Here is a 19,186-nt window from a genome sequence, read left to right on the forward strand (position 1 = left end):
CTTTAGCACGTTCACGCCATGGAATGAGTCTTCGATTCTGTGGTGACTTTGAGAAAGGCATACATTCTATCTTCACATCACTGTCCCAAATGTAAAGTGATTTTCTCTGAAATTCTCAATCCTACCCTCCATAAGATATATGCCTGATTTTGTAAAATTGTTCCTTGATCCTTTTTGTCAGCAACAGTCTGAGAATGTCAGATGCAAAGACATTCTAAGCAGCAACAAGAGCTTTTGCAAAGACAGGCAGGAACCAGCCTCAGGAGTACACCGTGGTGAAGGCTGGCACCCCAGGTGAGCCTGTCTGCAGCAGGGGTTTCTTTGCGATTGCAAACAATAGATGGAACAAGTTGCAGTGGGGTTTGGTTAATTGAATGCTCTGTACCTCGGCACTCAAGCTGATAAAACTGGAGGGCATGCTATGTGTCGGGTATTGCAGTGGGTCTTGGACGTTCCTATGGAACAGGCTTCATCCTCGCAGTGGCCCTGGAAGGAAGGAGTCTACCCACAAGAAATGGGGTGCCCTGGGTTCAGTTACTTACTGAGGTCACACTGGAACTGGGAACACAGTGTCTTAAAGTTTGACTTGAAAGCATGTGATCTTCAGTGCATGTTTATAGGATTCTTTGTGGAGAGACTTAAGGCAGATGAAAAGGTTGAAGCCTCTTCCTTGTCCTTGCATGAGATATCAAGAATGGCAAGTGATAGTGAGAAGGAAGGAAAGGAGGAATCTTGATATTTGAGACAGAAATCTGTTTGGTTCCTATTTGAGGACCGTGGTAGCCCCCACTGTTCTAGTCTCTATTTTAGACACCCTATTTTATATATATATTTGCAAACTCTTTAACATACCTTGTTTAATATCTCTTTCTGCTAGAAGGTAAGCTTTTAGGGCAGGGAGTTGCCTTTGAACTGTGCCTGGTATGAACCAGTCATTTAGATGGACAGAAATAAGGAATAATGGAGAAAGAAGATGAAAGTAGAATCTAAGGAACATAGGGAACACTTGAAAAACAGAAGCTAATGTTGAATACGAGTTTACTTAGAGAGTTTGGAGTAATGCTGGATTATTCTGGTGGCTCAAAATAGGTGCCTAGTGAGAGTTCAGACACAACTGAAATTAGGGAGACTTGTAATCGCCAGGGACAGTAACTTGGAATTGTCAGCTTCCAGGTTTGAACAAGCTCTGTGATGATAATGCATTGTGAGAAAGGAATACATGTGAAAGACAAGCAGTCTTCATTCTTCAGTAGATTTTGGAATGTCCTGGGTCTAAGGGGGGGCATCAGACAGTTCTTGTACATGAATATCATCACTCTACCTCGTGGCAGGTGTGCCCCCATCTTTTTTCCAAATTGCACTTGGGCTGAATGCTCCCTGCGTACACCAAGAAGCACCATTCAGCAGTGCGGGAATTGTGCTTTTGGGTCAGCTGTTGAGGTCCTTTTTGAAGCTAGGTCTCCCCTGTTTCTCTGTTTTCCTTCCTGAGCATTCTGAGGGGGAAGCTCTCAAATCTCAGAGCCAGGGAGGGACATGGCTATTTCCCAGCAGCTGGTAGGCTTGTATCTGCTCTAATGTCTCCCTTCACTGTTAGGATGCATAGGCCTTTGGGGTTGTGTTTCTAAAGGCGGTCTTAGACCAGAGCTGTTGGATATATGATTAATATTGATGTGTGGTATGTGTGCATGTGGGCTGGAAGAATAATTGGCTGAAGGATAGGCCCTTCCCTTTGGGAAGGGAGTGTGATTTGGGGGAGAGACTTGTACATCAGTGTATCTCAGTGTTTCTTAACCTTGTTTTCATTATCACCTTCTCCAATAGTTGTTTTAGGCATTGTCTGTAGTTACCTCCTATCCCCTGCCAGATATAGTACAAAGGAATAAGATTTTGTTGGGTAGGGTTGAACTTTGGAGGGTCCTGAGTTTTTGTAATGTCTAAGATTTTTTTTTTTTTTTTTTTTTAATAGAGACAGGGTCTCCCTATATTGCCCAGGCTGGTCTCGAACTCCTGGGCTCAAGGGATCCTCCTGCCTCAGTCTCCCAAAGTGTCAGGATTACAGGTGTGAGCCACCACGCCTTGCCCAGCCTAATTTAAAAAAAAAAAAAAAATTACTATTTTAGAATTGGCCTAGCGTGGTGGCTCACACCTGTAATCCCAGCACTGTGGGAGGCCGAGGCAGGCAGATCAGTTGAGGTCAGGAGTTCGAGACTAGCCTGACCAACATGGCAAAACCCCGTCTCTACTAAAAATACAAAAATTAGCCAGGTGTGGTGGTGGGTGCCTGTAATCTCAACTACTCGGGAGGCTGAGGCAGGAGAATTGCTTGAACCTGGTAGGCGGAGGTTGTAGTAAGCTGAGATCTCGCCATTGCACTTCCAGCCTGGGCAACAGAGTGAGAGACTCCATCTCAAAAAAAACCAACAACAACAACAAAACCAAACAATTATTATTTTAGAATTATAAAAGAAAGTGAGGGCTAAAGAAAGGTCATAAAACAAGAAAGGACTGACCTGCATTTGAACTGAAGGGTGACTGCACACTGGTGCTCTTGGCTGTCCTGACGAGAGAACCAAGGGAAGCTCTGAGGGCTGAAGCCACCACCACCATCACCACGAGATGAGCCCTGGACTCAGGCACAGGAAGATGAAGAGGAGCAGGTGAAGTTGTCAGAGGAATTGGAGCAGAGCAGATTGATGGCTGAATGCCGGAGGAGAATTAGCTGCATCCATTGCCCCAGGAGGCTTTTTTCTTGTTCCTTTTCTTCACATGTTGGTTGTATCTGCCAAGAGGGATGTTAGAGAGCTTCAGGGAGGAGCCTCCAGCGGATGTGTCCAGACTGGATTCTCCTGGGTTCCTGGATCATTTGCATGTGCACCTTGATGCGAAGAACGCTGTCAGGAACTGCTTGGAGAATTTGTGCGTGCTTAAGAAACGAAGGGTGGGCATATAAAGAGAGGGACTGCTGTGGATTTGAAAGAGTGAAGCAGAAAGTCTGTGAAAGCAGCGTGGGAAGGCCAAGTAAAATAAATCTTGAAGCATAAAGAAAAGGATGTTTATCAACAACTTGGAAGAGTAAATTTTAAGTAAATTAGAGTGAAATTTCCGTGAAGTATTAATGAGGTTAGTTTAAGCAATTATTTTAAGCTAGGTTTCTTTCGGTGAGAGAAAGAAAATGTCAGCATTTTTCTGCCAGTTCAGAAATTAAAGCTTTTTAGATGAAAATAGTGAATCATTTTTCTTGGCCAAAGATGACTTTTAAAAATTGCTCTCAGTTCCTTGATTTTAAAAGATGATGTTGTTTAGCTGGCCTGACTGCATAAAGCTCACTTACTAGAAAAATACTCTCAGTATTTGGATAGAAGAATGCCGTTGCTCCTTTACTTAAAGGAAACCCTCAACCTAAACCAACAGTTATTTGGTGTGGCTGCCTTCCTAGTTTTAATTTTTAATTGATCAGTTGGGGCCTTGAATTTTGCGTACATGTACTTATGAATTTCTTCTGTGCACATGGTAATATGATAAGTCTCAAGGACAGCATCATCTGTCCAGAGCCCCATCCTGCAGCCACTCATTGGTAGAGCCAGGATTTGAACTGAGGTCCACCTGACTCCAGTGCTTGATTTTTCTGTCTCATCACTCCCTTGACAAGAACTGTCAACAGAGAAGATGAAAACTTCTTACTGGAATCTACTAGGATATTTCAAGTTAGGTATGTAATCACTTCATAGTTTGGGGCATGGCACCAAATCTGTTGGACACATTTTGAACAAAGGACACATAAATAGGCTTTTAATATTTTTCTGCTTAAATAATAATTGGTGTCATTTGGTATAAGAATTACCATCGTCATCACCATCCTGCAAAATGCCTCAAACTACTCCAGCATAATTTTTTCTCTACATTTGAAGAAACGAGAAAATACTTAATCAATTTTTGATTATTTGATCAAATTGTGTAGACAGCTGAGAGTAGGAAAGGACCTAGTAGAGTCATCCAGTTCAGCCTTCCTCTTGGATCCAGAGAAGTTAGAGGAACTAACCCAGGGCCCATAGCAAAGACAGATGGAGCCAGGCGTGGCACCAAGGCAGGAACTCCTCTCACCCGCATATTATGTTTTTCTTCAGATTGATCAAAATCTATCTCCTAGTTGAGAATGCCTCCACTTTTGGAAAAAACAATCACCTGGCAATTAGAATTTGCTTTCCATAGTTAATGCTTGAGGAGTACTGTTTTCTTCTTTTCTTCTTTACCTATCCCCTTTCATACCCCCACCTCCAATTTACATGGAGAGAATTTATTTTTCCAGCCACCCAGAACAAGACCCCAGTGTGAAAGTATAGAGAGGACTTCAAAATTAATGTGTCTGCCGGCGGGGCATGGTGGCTCACATCTTTAATCCCAGCACTTTGGGAGGCCAAGGCAGGCAGATCATCTGAGGTCAGGAGTTTGAGATCAGCCTGGGCAACATGGAGAAACACCATTTCTACTAAAAATATAAAAATTAGAAGGGCACGGTGGCATGCACCTGTAATCCCAGCTACTTGGGAGGCTGAGGCAGGAGAATTGCTTGAACCCGGGAGGTGGAGGTTGCAGTGAGCCAAGTTCACACCGCTGCACTCTAGCCTGGGCAACAGAGCAAGTCTTCATCTCAAAAAATAAAAATGTGTCTACCAATTTAATATTTATTTTCGAAAGACGCCATATAAAAATGGGTTTATTTGATGTGTTGGAGGAGATACATTATCCAAGAATATTTATCTGAGGCATAATAGGAGTAATGGAGGCTGGGAGTGGTGGCTCACGCCTGTAATCTCAGCACTTTGGGGGGCTCATGCAGGAGGATTGCGTGAGGCCAAGAGTTTGAGACTAGCCTGGGAAACAGCCTTGCATTGTACTCAAAACTGTCTTTTATAAACTAACCTCCAAGCCAGACTTGATCTATGAAACGTTGCACAGTTAGTCGTCTTAATATGAAAATATATAAACTTGTTGGATTTCCTTTTGTAATTCTGGTTAAGTAAATTTACAGTGTAAACCAATTATCCATTATTCTGTCAAAGCTGTAGAGTCATTTTTCCAATTTGGGGTAAAGGGCACAAAGGATCAAGAACTGCCATCTCCCTAAAGCCACAGTAATTTAGTGAAATAATTGGCCCTCTCTCAGTCAAAGCAGAAGCCTTATGTTTTGGTGTGGTGGGGAGGGGAAGAGAGTCCCTGAAAGCAGCCCAGGAGTGGTCTAATTATGTGCCAGGGGATCTCTCAGGCTCAGGAGCCTTTAAGAGGGGGACATGGAATATAGAGCTTTCCACTTATTTGACCTGGGAAACAGGATCTTTTTCCAATCTTGAGAAATTTAAAGGCTGTTGTAGCTCTTGATAGACATAAAAAGGAACTGTGATCAAGTGTGACACTTTGAGTCTGTGTTTTTTAAGACTCGGTGTTGGTTTTCACTGTTCAGTGACTTACAGGTAAGCTGGCCAGGTTCATAAATGTCTGTCCTGATCCTAGTGATCAGGCTGTCTCTTGGAAAGGACTTGAATGCAGCCCGCAGTCCTATATGCTCTGGCACTAGCAACCTAGGGCATTTCCCACAGTTGTGCTTGGTTCCTCCATGGGTGGTGTAGACTGGAACTTGTGAGACCTTCTTGTGACTAAAATGTCAAGATGCCATTTCATTTCTTGCAGTAATTAAACCTCCATATGTCTTATGGCACAGCAGACATTTCTACCTTTATTCCCATTTCCAGCAATGTAATTGATTCCCAAGCTCATGATCTCTATCCTCTGGGCATTTCCTATGTATACTTGGCATTTTTACCTGTGCTGAATGAGAAGACAAATGAAACTGGCTTTTTCCTTCTTCCCAGATGTAGGTTATTTTGGGGGGGAGGTTGGTGGGGGATGGGGTCTCTTGCCCAGGCTGGAGTGCGATGGCGTGATCATGGCTCACTGTAGCCTTGATCTCGTGCGCTCAAGTGATTTTCCTATCTCAGCCTCCCAAGTCGCTGGGATGACAGGCATGTACCATCAAGCCCAGCTGATGTTTTAATTTTTAGTAGAGATGAGGGCTCTGAATGTTGGACAGGCTAGTCTGAACTCCGGAGCTCAAGCTATTTACCCAGCTCTGTCCCAAAGTGCTGGGATTACAGGTGTGAGCCACTGTGCCTGCCTCAGCTGTGTTCTCCATAAACCTGATTAACCAGCCCTTTTAAAGACTCCAGGACAAGGAATAGCTTCAGAACTTGGGCATGTGATTTGTTAACAATATTTTGTTTAAATTTTATTCTTAAAATTATTTTAAATTGAGGTCTGTGGTCTTATTAAAAATGGATCTTTCAAAACTTATGTTTAGTAGTTTTACCATGTATAATAATAGCATAGCATTTGTGTTGGTGAGTTGCCTTTATTTTAGAATTCTGCATGTAAGAAGTTAACAAATTTTCTTTTAGTTTTATCATATGTTTGGGTGGCAGGTTCAATGCTAGGTACTAAGAATCTGAGTGAACTAGATGCTTTTCCTTCCTGTAAGAAGTTTAATAGGATAGCGACTACATAAACAGAATTTAAATATTGTACAGTAATTAGTACGGAGGAAAGTGTGTGTGGGTGGTATGTAGTGTGTATTTGGCTGAATAGAAGGCAAGCGCCAGAACTTTCCAGTCAACAAAACTATTGGATGTTATGTTTTGGCCAGGTGACATACTCTGTAAAATAACTGCGTGTGTCAGAATCCTTTCCCCATCTTTTTTTGGAGTAAGGTGATTAATGACTTAAAGTTTGAGTGCCATATTGTAACACACCGTTAAATCCTTGTCACTTCCTGTGGGTCATGAATGGAAATCTGACGTCTCTTGATGGATGTTCTCTCCTTGTCAGTCCCAGCCTCTCCATGTGCTGTTCGAAAATTTGTTATTAGTTACTGAAGCAGTAACAGTTGATTAAGTTTGCCAGTGAGCTCTACTGAGTGTCATTTACTGCACTTCACAGCTGTGGTCTTAATGGATAGTGAAAGCAGAGCGCTTTGTGAGTCAGCAGTTTCTGGTGCTTTAGTAAAATTCTTCTAAAGTAAGTTAACTTGTATTTCAGATTGCATCCAAGTATGATCATCAGGCAGAAGAAGATCTTCGCAATTGGATAGAAGAGGTGACAGGCATGAGCATTGGCACCAACTTCCAGCTGGGCTTAAAGGATGGCATCATCCTCTGCGAGTGAGTTACGGCCCTCCATAGTCTTGTTTCTGCTCTTCCAGTTCTTTCCACGGCCTTCTCTCTTAATCTCCTTCTCAGCCCAGGGAGTCACACTTTGATATTCTACAATACATTTATTGCTTTCCTTTACTGATGTTAAAGGGAGCAACTTGATATTTCAATCCTTGTTTTTGTGTGACCAGTAAATAAGATGTCTCATGTTTTTGTTTTCAGACTCATAAACAAACTACAGCCAGGCTCAGTGAAGAAGGTCAATGAGTCCTCGTTGAACTGGCCTCAGGTAACAGCCAAACCAACCACCTCTGGTTCTAATGGGTTGCATTTTATGTAGTGAAAACTTGATTTCAGGTTTGGTGGGTTTTTTTGGTTTTTTGTTTGTTTTACTTTTTGATTACAGTTTTTAAATAAACATTGTAGCAGAAATTTGTACATATTTAATTTTTTTTGCTTTTTTTAATGGTCCTATAATTACTTATTGAACTAGTTCTGTAATTATTACATTTAGCTTAGAAGTTTTCTTACATTTGGTCTGTGTACATTCAGAAAGGACTTGACACAGCTTACACAGAGAAAGGCAATCCAGACCTTAAGGATAAACAAGGGAAAAAGCAAGGCATTCCACATGACACACGGTGGCCTGCAGAACACTGTATCAGACAGAATCTTAGTTCATGAATATGTATAAGTAAGGAAAATGGGGTACTTACTGGTCTTGAACATGTGTTTTGAGATATGAGAGAATGAGTATTTAGTAACCACAAATTTATTCTGAAATTAAAATGAAAACACATAATGAATTATTTATTAGTATGAGTAATTAAATACCTTCTGACAAAGTTTTAGGCCTGGAAAGCTCTGATACAGAATTCTTTTAAAATATATAAGGAAGATCTTGACCTTAAAACCTGAAAACACTTAACTGTTTAAAAATATTGAGACCACGATGTGACCCATGGTGAGAGACACACACTCTCTTCTTGCTCTTTCTGTTCTAGAGAGAGCCATGCTTAGTATGTATTTGGTTGAATCCTCATCAAGCAGCTTTCTGGGCAGCATCTTGTAACTAGTTATAAAGACAGAATTCTTAGAAATTATGAATGTCAATATTTAGCTTCAGATATTATAAAACTCTTTCTTTACAGTTGGAGAATATTGGAAACTTTATTAAAGCTATTCAGGCTTACGGAATGAAGCCACATGACATATTTGAAGCAAATGATCTTTTTGAGAATGGAAACATGACCCAGGTTCAGACAACTCTGGTGGCTCTAGCAGGTCTGGTACGTACATATCTTTAATGGCTGGTTAACAGATTCCCACGACGTTGGTGTTGAATTGCATCATTGCTTTCTTATGGGAGTTCAGATCAGGTGGGGCGGGGCCTCTCTCTTCTGTAATTATTAGCTTTGTGGAAAGGCTGCTGACATCAGCTGCCTGGTACTAGATAGCTTACTTAGAGCACTCGCATTTCAGATGACGCAGTGTATTACTGAACAGCCTTAAATATTTTTCATCTCTAATTTGGGCCCCCTTCATCTATGGTCATATCATTTCTTTGTTATTCCTTCTGTGAAACTGTGTTGGCCTTTTCAGTTAGTGTGCATGTTTCTGTCTAGGCTAAAACAAAAGGATTTCATACAACCATTGACATTGGAGTTAAGTATGCAGAAAAACAGACAAGACGTTTTGATGAAGGAAAATTAAAAGCTGGCCAAAGTGTAATTGGTCTGCAGGTAAGTAATGTGGTGTTGCATATTCAGTTACTTATTCAGAATGATTAATTCTTACCATGCAAAATATTAAGCCTCTCCTAAGTAAAGGATAGAAGTACTATAGTACTGGGGTGTGTGTGTAGTTTATATAATTTACGTCTGTTTAAAGCCCATAAGACAATAATTTTTAGAGGAAACCTCAGGTATGCCACCTGACTTGACAGTTATTTCCCCCAGGAAATGAAAATTTTTATTTGAATCATATTGTCTATTTTTTTAAAAGAAAAAATGCATTTTTAAATTTTTTATTTTATCTTCTTTTTCCCCCTAAGATGGAGTCTCGCTCTGTCACCCAGGCTAGAGTGCAGTGGTGTGATTTTGGCTCACGGCAACCTCTGCTTCCTAGATTCAAGTGATTCTCCTGCCTCAGCCTCCCAAGTAGCTGGGATTATAAGCATGAGCCACCACACCCAGCTAAGTTTGTATATTTAGTAAAGACCAGCCTGGCCAACATGGGGTTTTGCCACGTTGGCCAGGCTGGTCTTTAACTCCTGACCTCAGGTGATCCGCCCACCTTGGCCTCCCAAAGTGATAGGATTACAGGGGTGAGCCACCGCACCCAGCCTATTTTATCTTTTATGTGTAGATGGGATCTCACTTTGTTGCCCAGGATAGTCTCAAACTCCTGGGCTCAGGCAGTTTTCCTGCCTTTGCCTCCCAAAGTCTTGAGGTTACAGGCTTGTACCACCACACCCAGCCAGAAAATGCACTTTATAAATTCCTTAATGTTACTGACCAAATGAGGCAATTTTACAAAACCTTAATGCCAAAGTCACTTATTTACAGTACTAAAGCATGATAGAGCAGCCAAGCCCTGTTAGAATTTGTCAGTTTAAATTCTTCTGACATACATAGTTGAGATGTTTTCCTTCCCTTCATTGTTCCCCTGGAGAATGTCATGGAAACATCATTGCTCATGTCCTAAATGCTGTTGGCTTTCCTCTCCAATACCTGCTTGATACAATGCCCCTTCTCTTGACTGAGTCTTTGTAAGCTGGATTTATTTTTACACAGTACAAAATTGTATTGGTGGTGAGAAACTGGAAACCTACATTTCAGAACAACAGTTGGTTGCTCCATAAAAGCAAAATGGAATGTAAAATTATACAGTAGAGTTTGAAAAGATAGGTTATGGGGGAAAATCAGATCATCAAAAATCAGGTCAGTATGCATTTTTAAATTAAAAATGCACATACATGTTTTTGTATGTATATGTAGATATGTACGTGCATCTATAGATATATACATAAACACATAGGTAAAAAAGCTAAAAGTGTATTCACAAATGTTGACAGTGAATGGATGGTGGCAACACAGTGATTTTTGTCCCCATCCTTTTTGCTCATATGTTTTTTCTGAATTTTCTCCAATGAACAGATTTTATATTTAGTAATAAAGATTTTCTTTAATTTTATTTTTAAAGAAAAGAGATTCAACATCAGAAAAGTGTTTTTAACCACTGGAACAGGATGTAATGGTCAGTCCTGAAGCCATACTGTTCTCAGCGGGGAAGAAAAGTTAATTGTTTCCCTGAACTTTGCCGAGTTCAAATTCCTCATTCCACCTTTCTCCAGCTCTGTCCAAGGACATAGCAGTTGCAGGAATAAAATGTGGCTCTTTTCTGGTGAAAATGTTGGTGATTTTGAAACTTAAAGAAGCCGTTGTTACACTCCCAGAGAATACACCTGGCATTTGCTTTCACATTTTATGTAAAACATTCCGGGAGCAGAACAGCATATTGCTTGGCCTAGGATTGCTTCTGTTTAAATGACGGAAGCTGGTGCCTCTAAATTTGGTTATCTGGTGAAAGAGTAGCAGAGGAAATTATTCTGCCACTGTAATGACTTTAGTGTGTCAGTCCACCTGTTCAAGTATGTTTAACTGTGCAACGTGTGAGGTTTTATGTATAGTGGATGTCTTTAAAATTTTCTTTTTAAAGTTAGCACTTGAAATTTGTTTGTAAATGCATAGAAGAGTTGGCTGGAGCCTCAGCTCAGTAACTTGTCAGTTGTGCTGTTCTTTTTAGTAGCATGGAAAGTTTTGTTTGTGTTGTATATATTGTTGACATCTGATAATTAGTGGAATTTTATTTTTAACCTAAAAGATGGGAACCAACAAATGTGCCAGCCAGGCAGGTATGACAGCTTATGGGACGAGGAGGCATCTTTATGATCCCAAAATGCAAACTGATAAACCTTTTGACCAGACCACAATTAGTCTGCAGATGGGCACTAACAAAGGAGCCAGCCAGGTAAGCAATACCTTTTTATTTGTTCAAGAGTACACTTACTTTATTCTTATTGACTGAAAGTTTAAAGTAGGCATTTTTGTGTAGTTTATTTAGAGTGTATTCCTTTAGGAATGTGAACTTTGCTGGGAAAGCAAAAGAATCAAAAGACCTTTTCGATAGCAGCAAAAGTATGATGTGTCTCATGGTTTTTGTTGGCAGTTAGAACAGCTGGCCTTTCTACCTAGCCAGAAAAAAAAAAATAAATGTTTATTATAGTGTTCTTCCTCCAAAGTCCAAGTAAAATATTGCTCATTTAAATACTTTTTTTTTTTTTTTTAAGGAGCTCTTAATAGGTAAAATTATCTGGTGTTCCACTAAGAAGGATTTAACTGGCATTCCTATTAGATGTGTCAATATAAGCAGATGGAAATGCAACATGGTGAAAATACCAGTATGCCACATCTAAGATAGAAATATTTCCTTGTTAAAAATAGGTCACCAGCACCTCAGAAGGAAGTTCTAACAACCATTTGAGAACAGACAGGTCCCACATCCAACAACAGTGGGGATAGGGTTTGAAAAACATTTTCTTAGTGAGTCCCGGTGAGATTTATCACTTTGCCCTTCATGGAACACACATCCTGCCAGGTGTGGCATTATAGCTCTCATAGCTGCCTCACTCACGTTTGCTTTTCTACCTACTTTGAACCTGGAAGTATGTGCCTGATATAAGTAGAGAGATGAAGTATGAGTTACTGTACTCTGAAGAAAGAGGCGAGTGGCTGTGAAGTGGCTGGCTCTTCTATATCTTAGCCTTTTGGAAAGACTCAAGTCCTTAGGATCTGCTCAACATAGTTTTTGTTGAATATAATTAGAAGCTTTTGAAATTGGTAACGCGGATAATGTATGTAGTCCCCATGGGCATTCACATGGAACTTTGAGGTGTGGGAGCATTACACTCTCACATTCTTTATGTCTCATCCTCTCCTAAATCCAGAGTAGGTAGTAATGTCTCCATTTTGCATTTGAGAAACCTAAAACTAAATTTACTTGAGGCCACATAGTAATTTTATAGGAGGGCAAGGATTTGAAGAAAGGTCTGAGCTGGCTCAAAAGTCAATGAATATTGCTTCATGAAAGTGATTTGATATCAGGATATTTTAGTTAAGCTAGCTTTACTTCTGAACCAAATGAAAGTTCCTGTATTACTGTTCATATTCAATGTGAATTCTACAACTTATAAATTATTCATGAGAATAGATTCCAGCTGCTGTTTTTAACTTTTATACTGTGTTCTAATACCAGGCAGGGATGTTAGCACCAGGAACCAGAAGAGATATCTACGATCAGAAGCTAACATTACAGCCAGTGGACAACTCGACAATTTCTCTACAGATGGGTACCAACAAAGTTGCTTCCCAGAAAGGAATGAGTGTGTATGGGCTTGGGCGGCAAGTATATGATCCCAAATACTGTGCTGCTCCTACAGAACCTGTCATTCACAACGGAAGCCAAGGAACAGGAACAAATGGTTCGGAAATCAGTGATAGTGATTATCAGGCAGAATACCCTGATGAGTATCATGGCGAGTACCAGGATGACTACCCCAGAGATTACCCATATAGCGACCAAGGCATTGATTATTAGATCCACACAGGAGGAGCTCAGTATTTAGTCCATTGTTTTTATTCAGTGAGAACCAAGCTAGCCTTGAGTAATTTTTATCTTGTCTTCCTAAAACACTATCAAGCTTATTGTACTTTTAAGAAAAATTGCCTTACATACATTCCTTTTTCCTTTTTCTGCCTCTTCCCTCAATAGTTGCCTTTTAGTGCTGTACTAGATAAATCCTACAGCATAACCAATAACTTGCATATGAAGTAAAAAGGAATACTGTGAAAGGGGAATACTCTTGTACAGCCAGTTCTTTTATGCAAAAATCTATGCATTTTTACAATCTTACATTAAATTGGTATTTTCAAACAATAGGAAATTATTTTTTTTTTACAGTTTAGTGTATCTGGTTTCTACATGGAAGACTAAACTCATGCTTATTGCTAAATATGGTCTTTGCCAACTAAATCTAAGATGCAGCATTTTAGAAAATTACATATCAATGTTTCTACAGTATTGTTTGCTAATTTTTAAATAAAGTCATGATCAGTGTGCATTTGTGATGATATGTGTACTCATTCTCTTACCTAGCGGACAAGATCTTTACAGAGTGGTGTTTCTAAAGGAGCATGTACAAAAATGGCCTGTAGACACTTAGGTCTGGGCGGTGCATTTGCCCTTCCTGTTTGTGCCAATGTATCAATGTAGAGTTGCTCTGTTTTCTTCAACTGTATTTATTGCTGCATTTCTCAGCAAAACTTATCCCATTGTATTTTTTATAAATAAATATTTTTTTTTTGAACATTTATATGAACCACAGGCTGATTATTTTCTAGCTAGTTCTAGATAGGTAGGGTCAGTTTTTTTTTTTTTTTTTAAGTACCTTTATCCTAGGTACTGTTGCAAGGTACATTAGCATTTAATCCACACAACTCTGCATTTTGTGCTTAAGGAGACTGAGGCTTAGGAAAATGAAGGGACTTGGCCATGACACATAGTTAAATTATAGGATTCAAATCATTATCTGACCCTTGCTTATTTCACTGTGACTTGGCTGGTCCAGATTCATCTTAAATTCAACTTGGAGTAAATCTTAAAATAATCTTTAGGAATATTGATAGGAGCGGTGGGGAATTTTCCTATTTTAGGGTAAATAAATATGAATAAGAAACATGTTAGCTCAGCCATAGGATGTGCTGCTTGATAATGAGCCAGGGTTTATAGTGAAACATAAACCCTCAGTCCCGACAGAGGGACGAACAAACAATAGCTAGGTGTCAGAGTGACAAAAATGCAGTCACTAAAAACTAACTCACATTTTCTGACATTGTCACAGCCAAGCCACGTCTTCTGATAGGATTGGCTCTATTAGGTTTGGGGGGCAAAACCCGCCAGTTTTTTGTGGAGGGAGATGAGGATATACACATGGTTTGATGAGCCCACAAAAGTGAAGCTTAATTGCTCATGATTCCACAATGTCTAGGTTTAATGCTTCTGGGAAACCACTTGTAAATGAAACTATTGGAGTCAACCTAATTCAATGGTAGCATTTAAGAAAAAAGTCATTGCATTTAAAGTAGACCTGAGCTCTCAGGCTGCCCTTGTCATCTTTGAAGAGGTGTTTAGGGAAGAGACACCTTCTATCACACTATCTGCCCTGCCATTTAAGTCGGATTGGTTCTCATGAGGCTGCCAATCAGCATGTTACAATGTTCCTATTGGCTTAGAATTTTAGAAAGGAAAATCTCTTCCCCTCACTCCCATCTATGTAAATCTCTGAGGTCCAGGCAGAAGTATTTTTAAAAACTGATCTCCAGGTAATTCTCAGGTGGGGCTGTGGTTGAAAACCTCTTCTTCCAGAATGTCTACTGTAAGAGTGCCTTGTGCCTTCCTTGTGTACCAGGAGTTCTGAGATACATAGTGTGTGCCATCATGGAATGTGATGTGCTGGAGTGATATGACAAGTGGATTCACAGCCATATCAGAAGAGCATGGAGGGAAAAGACAGAGAGAGGGCAAGTAATGCTGCTCAGAGGCACTGCAGAAGCATGGTGCTATTGGAGCTGGATTTTGAAGAATAGCAGTTTGCCATTAGCAAAGAGCTGGAAGAGTATTCAGGAAATAAAGGAAGAGCACGTGCACACCTAAATCACTGGTTACACTCCTGACTCTTGCACATGCCCAGTTTAGGTGTCAACTCATGTTAGGGTTTAAACTTTTGGCTTTTGTCACTAAATCTAAGAATTACACGTTGAAAGGCTGGTTAACTTTATCATATTTAAAATGATAAAAATTTATCCTATTTCCAGGATTGGATGAGTAGGGAGATGTCCTACTCTGTATAAGGACAACGTTCCAAGCTAGGTATGGTAGCATGCCTTTAGTCCCAGCTACTTAAGAGGCTGAGGCAGGAGGATCACTTGAGCCTAGGAGTTGGAGGCTGCAGTGAGCTATGATGGCACCTGTGCATAGCCACTGTACTCCAACCTTCGCAACATAGTGAGACGCTGTCCCTTTAAAAAAAATTCCAGAGATTTCTGCTAACAAAATCCTTATCTTAAAAAGGCTTGTTTATTGGTTGTGCACTTACAAACTTACCTCAATTCTTATATAGTATACTTTTAAAATGGATGCATATAAACATGGTTTTAAAGGAGTGTTTCTGTCCTAATTTGTACCAAAAAAGATTGTAAACTTCTATGGTTCCAGGATTGTTACCAGGTCAAACAATAATGACAAAGAAAATGATGAAGAATAGGGTTTATTAGGTCTTTAAAAAACAAATTCCACTAACTTTTCTCTAGTGAGCTTGTCTTCTATTCTGTAAGTGGCTCTTAAAAGGAAACTTTTTCCAGGTGCAAATACCTAATGGTTACCTATCCCACAACGGCCTGGAGTTCTGTTCCCTCCTCATTCCTTAATGAGTCCTTGCCTTGCGGTGCCCTTACGTTGTTTAATTTGTTGCTCCTTTTTACAAAACTCTGAAAAACAAAAGAACAAGTTAGATTAGTACTCTGTGTCTGCACTGTTGATAATGTAGGGGCCCAGGGAAAACTTCTCCTTTGCCCTCTGAAGGTTTGCTGAAGAATTAACTTACAAAAGGCAGATTAACAGTAGAAATGGTGTATCAAATTAGCACGCACGGGAGAATCACAGAATGATTGTGTAACCTTGAAATTCGGTACAGATCTATATTTGTTTTGAGGAGAGGGAGACAGAGAACTTTGGATGACTTTATGGGGGTATAAATGGCTTTTAGGGGAATTTAATCAGCTTGAAGAACACTTAATGGCCTAGGACAAAATCTATTAGGCACGCAGGACAGTGGTTTGTGACAAAAGTCTGCCCAGGTGTGTTGACCAACGTTAGTCTTTGTTTCTGCTATATGAGTCCAGTTAATGGAAAGCTCAGGGAAGGGGCCAGAGGTTGTTTTTTTTTTTTTTTTGGTGGGTCTGGACTTTAGTAGGCAGATAAGGGAACTTCATTCAGATGACAGCTTTATCCTGTGCTTTGGGAGAAGGTCAGAGAGACCTTGAGGCTTCTTCAGTTCAGCATGTCAAAGTGCCATATTCTGGAGTATGGGTTTCTGAGTCCCAATGATAACCATTTACAAAGAGTTCTTGGCCTGAAATTTCAGAGAATTGAATCCTTAAGAAAGTTTCTCCTGTTGAAACAACTATTTTAGGGGGTAAATTTCAAGGTGGATTTTTTTTCTTTTTTTTTTTTTTTTTTTTTTTTTTTTTTTTTTTTTTTTTTTTTTTTTTTTGTATGTTTTTCTTTTTTTTTTTTTTGTTTTTGTTTTTGTTTTTTTGAGACACAGTCTCCCTCTGTTGCCCAGGCTGGAGTGCAGTGGTGCAATCTCGGCTCACTGCAACCTCTGCCTCCCGTTTGGTGCTGGGATTTCAGGCATGAACCACAGCACCCGGACTTCATGGTGGATTTTTAACTGGAAAAGTAAATCAGGGAATGGAGACCTGGCTAGCTTCATTACACCATCATAAACACTTTCCTTAGAGTACATACAAATAAGTCAATAAACAAAAGTAATAATTGTATTTTGGCAGGGTGTGGCGGCTCACACCTGTAATCCCAGCACTTTGGGAGCCTGAGGCGGGCAGATCACCTGAGGTCAGGAGTTCGAGACCAGCCTGACCAACATGGTGAAACCCTGTCTCTACTAAAAATACAAAATTAGCCAAGTGTGGTGGCTCATGCCTGTAATCCCAGCTACTCGGGAGGCCGAGGCAGGAGAATCGCTTGAACCTAGGAGACGGAGGTTGCAGTGAGCCAAGATTGCACCATTGTACTCCAGCCGGGGCAACAAGAGCAAAACTGTCTCAGGAAAAACAAAAAAAAAAAAAAGTAAAAATTGTGTTTGTATGTTTTATACGGAGAAGGATGAGGATACATTCATTATAAACTGTAGAAGTGGTGTTAAAAAATGAGTGCCAGCTGAACTAAAGAGTGCATTGAATGCTCTATTTAAAGCTAAAAGGGCTTTAACACCTAATTTTTATGGCAACAGAATGAAAGAAAAGTATGAAAATACCATATAACTTAGACAAGGAAAAGAGCTGAGACATCATTCAGCTGTTAAAATTTCCCTGTCTACCCAGGATAAGGCAAGTATGCAACAACTGTGTTGCAAAGGCTGTTGAAAACAGCTGCCTGCTATTTCCAGATATAAGCAGTATGGGCGCTCTGCTGAGGGTGTGGCTTCTTTCACACTGTTGTGCCTGGGCTAATAAAGGACCTGAGAATTGCAGATCTGTCAATACTGGCACAGAAGGGCACACAAGTGTGCTCTCCCTAAGATGGTGGGTATAAACATGATGCTTGGAGATGCCTAAAAATGTTTTAGAAAAAACAGTTAAACTTCTGGACCACCCAAAAGGCCAGACCATGCCATTAGCACCCAAGGGACCTGAACTGTGTTCAGGACACCTTCTGCCCAAGGTAAGAAGTGCTGCTGCTACTTAGGAATCCATCTGGTCAGCATTCTGTTCAGCTTCACTTCCCCAGGGAGAAGGTTCTCAGTAAGGGAGGTGGGTTCAGCCTTGGAGAGTTGAGCCCAAATCCCACTTTCAGACCCTGGGGTAGCAGAAGCCGCAGAGCCCTCTGGAAGAGAGAGGCTGGGTATGAGCCTCCTTTGTGTGTGTGTCTTTACGAAACTTTTGAGATTGTGAGCACAGAGATTGCAATCAGAAATGAAATGTTTGCTTACCAGAAATTCTTGGTCCATAAAGTAGGGCTTTTCTGACGATCCATCATTTGTTTCCAGATCAACAGTAAAACACAGGAAAAGTGCATGCAGCACAGTTTCAAACACAGATAAAAAACTATGAGCTACTAAGTAGGCAAAAAAAGCTACCAGTAACAGAGGGACTGCCCACACCTGGAATGCACGGTTGTAGTTAAAAGCCATGAGTCCTCCAAAAACAGTGAAACACACCACTAGCACCTGTTCAAGACAAGAGTTTGTTGAAAATCTTTATGAATCAGTTGCTTAGAAAAATTTTTGTCAGTTGCAAGTAATGATTTAATATATGTTCATGTGTGCAACGTGTGTACACTATTGTAAAGAATGCTTGTCAGAAAATTTGGTAGAATGAAACAGGAAAAAACGAAAAGCTATATCAAAAGGAAACCCACTTAATGGTGGGTAGGAGGTTATGTTTAATTTTATCTGTGCCTAGCTTTTGTATTTATATAAATGTAATAATATCTCACACACTTTTATTCTGTTTTTTCACTTAACACCAAAATAAGCACGTTCACTTTAAGACATTTTTAGAATCCGCCCCCACCCCACCCGCAACTTTTTTTTGAGACTCACTCTGTCGCCAAGGCTGGAGTGCAGTGGTGTGATCTCGGCTCACTGCAACCTCTGCCTCCCAGGTTCAAGTGATTCCCCTGCCTCAACCTCCCAAGTAGCTGGGATTACAGGTGTGAGCCACCAAGGCCCGGCTAATTTTTGTATTTTTAGTAGAGATGGGGTTTCACACTGTTGGCCAGAGTGATCTCTCAATTTTCTTTTTTTTCTTTTTTGCACCCCCTGCCCTCCTTGCCCCAGGCTGATCTCAAACTTCTGACCTCAGGTGATCTGCCTGCCTTGGCCTCTCAAAATGCTGGGATTACACGCGTGAGCCACTGCGCCCGGCCCAAGTTTCAATACTATTTCCATATATTCCTTTTTTTTTTTTTTTTTTTTGAGATGGAGTTTCACTCATGTTACCCAGGCTAGAATGCAATGGCGCGATCTTGGCTCACCGCAACCCCCGCCTCCTGGGTTCAGGCAATTCTCCTGCCTCAGCCTCCTGAGTAGCTGGGATTACAGGCACGCGCCACCATGCCCAGCTAAT

The 19,186-nt window shown here is 40.5% G+C and overlaps 2 protein-coding genes across 7 annotated transcripts in view; one reads left to right on the plus strand and one right to left on the minus strand.

Moving 5' to 3' along the window:
* The window catches only part of CNN3 (calponin 3), a 29,215-nt gene extending 15,583 nt beyond the window's left edge, over positions 1 to 13,632 (plus strand). For all 3 annotated transcript variants that reach the window (XM_017517470.2, XM_017517471.2, XM_017517469.2), the window contains exons 2-7: positions 7,087 to 7,208; positions 7,422 to 7,488; positions 8,351 to 8,488; positions 8,825 to 8,941; positions 11,085 to 11,231; positions 12,516 to 13,632. In XM_017517470.2, coding sequence (XP_017372959.1) covers positions 7,087 to 7,208; positions 7,422 to 7,488; positions 8,351 to 8,488; positions 8,825 to 8,941; positions 11,085 to 11,231; positions 12,516 to 12,857 — 933 coding nt within the window. In that variant the 3' untranslated portion in view covers positions 12,858 to 13,632. The remainder of the gene's footprint in view (positions 1 to 7,086; positions 7,209 to 7,421; positions 7,489 to 8,350; positions 8,489 to 8,824; positions 8,942 to 11,084; positions 11,232 to 12,515) is intronic.
* Positions 13,633 to 15,569: 1,937 nt separating this feature from the next.
* The window catches only part of SLC44A3 (solute carrier family 44 member 3), a 71,153-nt gene continuing 67,536 nt past the window's right edge, over positions 15,570 to 19,186 (minus strand). For all 4 annotated transcript variants that reach the window (XM_017517474.2, XM_017517473.2, XM_017517472.2 and 1 more), the window contains 2 exons: positions 18,049 to 18,285; positions 15,570 to 15,805 (listed from right to left, as the gene is read on the minus strand). In XM_017517474.2, coding sequence (XP_017372963.1) covers positions 15,701 to 15,805; positions 18,049 to 18,285 — 342 coding nt within the window. In that variant the 3' untranslated portion in view covers positions 15,570 to 15,700. The remainder of the gene's footprint in view (positions 15,806 to 18,048; positions 18,286 to 19,186) is intronic.

This window comes from Cebus imitator, unplaced genomic scaffold (assembly GCF_001604975.1).
Source record: "Cebus imitator isolate Cc_AM_T3 unplaced genomic scaffold, Cebus_imitator-1.0 Scaffold633, whole genome shotgun sequence".
Classification (NCBI taxonomy): domain Eukaryota; kingdom Metazoa; phylum Chordata; class Mammalia; order Primates; family Cebidae; genus Cebus; species Cebus imitator.